Genomic DNA, 2,500 nt, shown 5'->3' with positions numbered 1-2,500 from the left:
TGTGTGTGTGTGTGTGTGTGTGTGTGTGTGTGTGTGTGTGTGTGTGTGTGTGTTTTCATGCATAATCTGTGTGTGTTGCCTTCTGTTCAGTTCATGAATTTGAAGTTAGATGTCCAGGTCACACAAGATGCAGCAACTGGAATGAAATGTATAAAATATATCAAACACACTTTACCGCGGTACACTACTGTTAAAAACTTTGGCATCGGTTAGATTTTGTAATTTTTTTTTTATAATGTAAAGTGTCTTTGGCTCAACAAAGCATTTATTTGATCAAAAATACAGTAAAAACAGTGAAATATTATTCCAATTTAAAACAGCTGTTTTCTATGTGTTTTCTATTTCTATGAACATTGATTATTAATATCAATGTCCTGAAATATTCCCTATATTGTGTGTATTATAACATTCATACTGAAAAATGAAACGTCATTAAAAACTAAACTTTTAAAAAATTCGTTGAATTTCACTCCAGTTCTTCATCCTGTTCAAGTTTATTTAAATGTTTTATGCACTGAACGCTGCATATATAGTATATTATATGCATGTGCACAAACTTAAAATGTGCTCTACTCAGTCTGATTGTATGTGTTTATATGTTTCTTATATGTAAGTGTTTAAATGTTTCGGTCACACTTTCTTTCGATAGTCCACTTTCTACTAACTATTAGTAACTTTGCAAGTTGCAAATTGCAACTACATGTCAACTAACTCTCATTAACTGTTAGGTTATGGTTAGGGTTAGGGTTCGGGTTAGTAGAATAAGTTGACTTGTAGTTGCAAAGCTACTTATAGTTAGTAGAAAGTGGACTGTCGATATAAAGTGTGACCGATGTTCCTTATCTGCAAGCTGATGTATCTCTCCCTGCCCGGCGCAGACTGGGAGGCGCGGATAGACAGTCACGGCCGCGTGTTCTACGTGGATCATGTGAACCGCAGCACCACATGGCAGAAGCCGATCCACGCGGCCAAGCGCTCCGGCATCCCGAGATCCGGGTCCACACACCAGATGGAGCAGCTCAACCGCAGGTCTGACCACACTTGACCACATCTGACCACATCTGACCACACCTGACCACATCTGACCACACCTGACCACACTTGACCACACCTGACCACACCTGACCACATCTGACCACATCTGACCACACCTGACCACATCTGACCACACCTGACCACATCTGACCACATCTGACCACACCTGACCACACCTGACCACACCTGACCACACCTGACCACACCTGACCACACCTGACCACATCTGACCACATCTGACCACACCTGACCACATCTGACCACATCTGACCACACCTGACCACACTTGACCACATCTGACCACATCTGACCACACCTGACCACATCTGACCACACCTGACCACACCTGACCACATCTGACCACATCTGACCACACCTGACCACATCTGACCACACCTGACCACACCTGACCACACCTGACCACATCTGACCACACCTGACCACATCTGACCACACCTGACCACATCTGACCACATCTGACCACACCTGACCACATCTGACCACATCTGACCACATCTGACCACATCTGACCACACCTGACCACATCTGACCACACCTGACCACATCTGACCACACCTGACCACATCTGACCACACCTGACCACATCTGACCACACCTGACCTGACCACACCTGACCTGACCACACCTGACCACATCTGACCACACCTGACCACATCTGACCACACCTGACCACATCTGACCACACCTGACCACATCTGACCACACCTGACCTGACCACATCTGACCACACCTGACCACATCTGACCACACCTGACCACACCTGACCTGACCACACCTGACCACATCTGAACACACCTGACCACATCTGACCACACCTGACCACATCTGACCACACCTGACCACATCTGACTACATCTGACCACACCTGACCACATCTGACCACACCTGACCACATCTGACCAAACCTGACCACATCTGACCACACCTGACCACATCTGACCACACCTGAACACATCTGACCACATCTGACCACACCTGACCACATCTGACCAAACCTGACCACACCTGACCACATCTGACCACACCTGACCACATCTGACCACACCTGACCACATCTGACCACATCTGACCACATCTGACCACACCTGACCACATCTGACCACACCTGACCACATCTGACCACATCTGACCACACCTGACCACATCTGACCACACCTGACCCTACCTGCCCACACCTGACCACATCTGACCACACCTGACCACACCTGACCACACCTGACCACATCTGACCACACCGGACCACATCTGACCACACCTGACCACATCTGACCACACCTGACCACATCTGACCACATCTGACCACACCTGACCTGACCACACCTGACCACATCTGACCACACCTGACCACATCTGACCACACCTGACCACACCTGACCACACCTGACCTGACCACACCTGACCACACCTGACCACATCTGACCACACCTGACCTGACCACATCTGA

The 2,500-nt window shown here is 47.9% G+C and overlaps 1 protein-coding gene across 1 annotated transcript in view; it reads left to right on the top strand.

Annotated features, from left to right (window-relative positions):
• Nucleotides 1-2,500, top strand: part of hecw1a (HECT, C2 and WW domain containing E3 ubiquitin protein ligase 1a) — a gene marked incomplete at its 5' end in the record, with an annotated part of 60,877 nt that overhangs the window by 34,598 nt on the left and 23,779 nt on the right. The window contains one exon of the mRNA XM_079602459.1: nucleotides 879-1,029. Coding sequence (XP_079458585.1) covers nucleotides 879-1,029 — 151 coding nt within the window. The remainder of the gene's footprint in view (nucleotides 1-878; nucleotides 1,030-2,500) is intronic.

Source organism: Phoxinus phoxinus, assembly GCF_949152265.1.
Source record: "Phoxinus phoxinus genome assembly, chromosome: 24".
NCBI lineage: Eukaryota > Metazoa > Chordata > Actinopteri > Cypriniformes > Leuciscidae > Phoxinus > Phoxinus phoxinus.
This window is presented reverse-complemented; position numbering and strand designations above follow the sequence as displayed.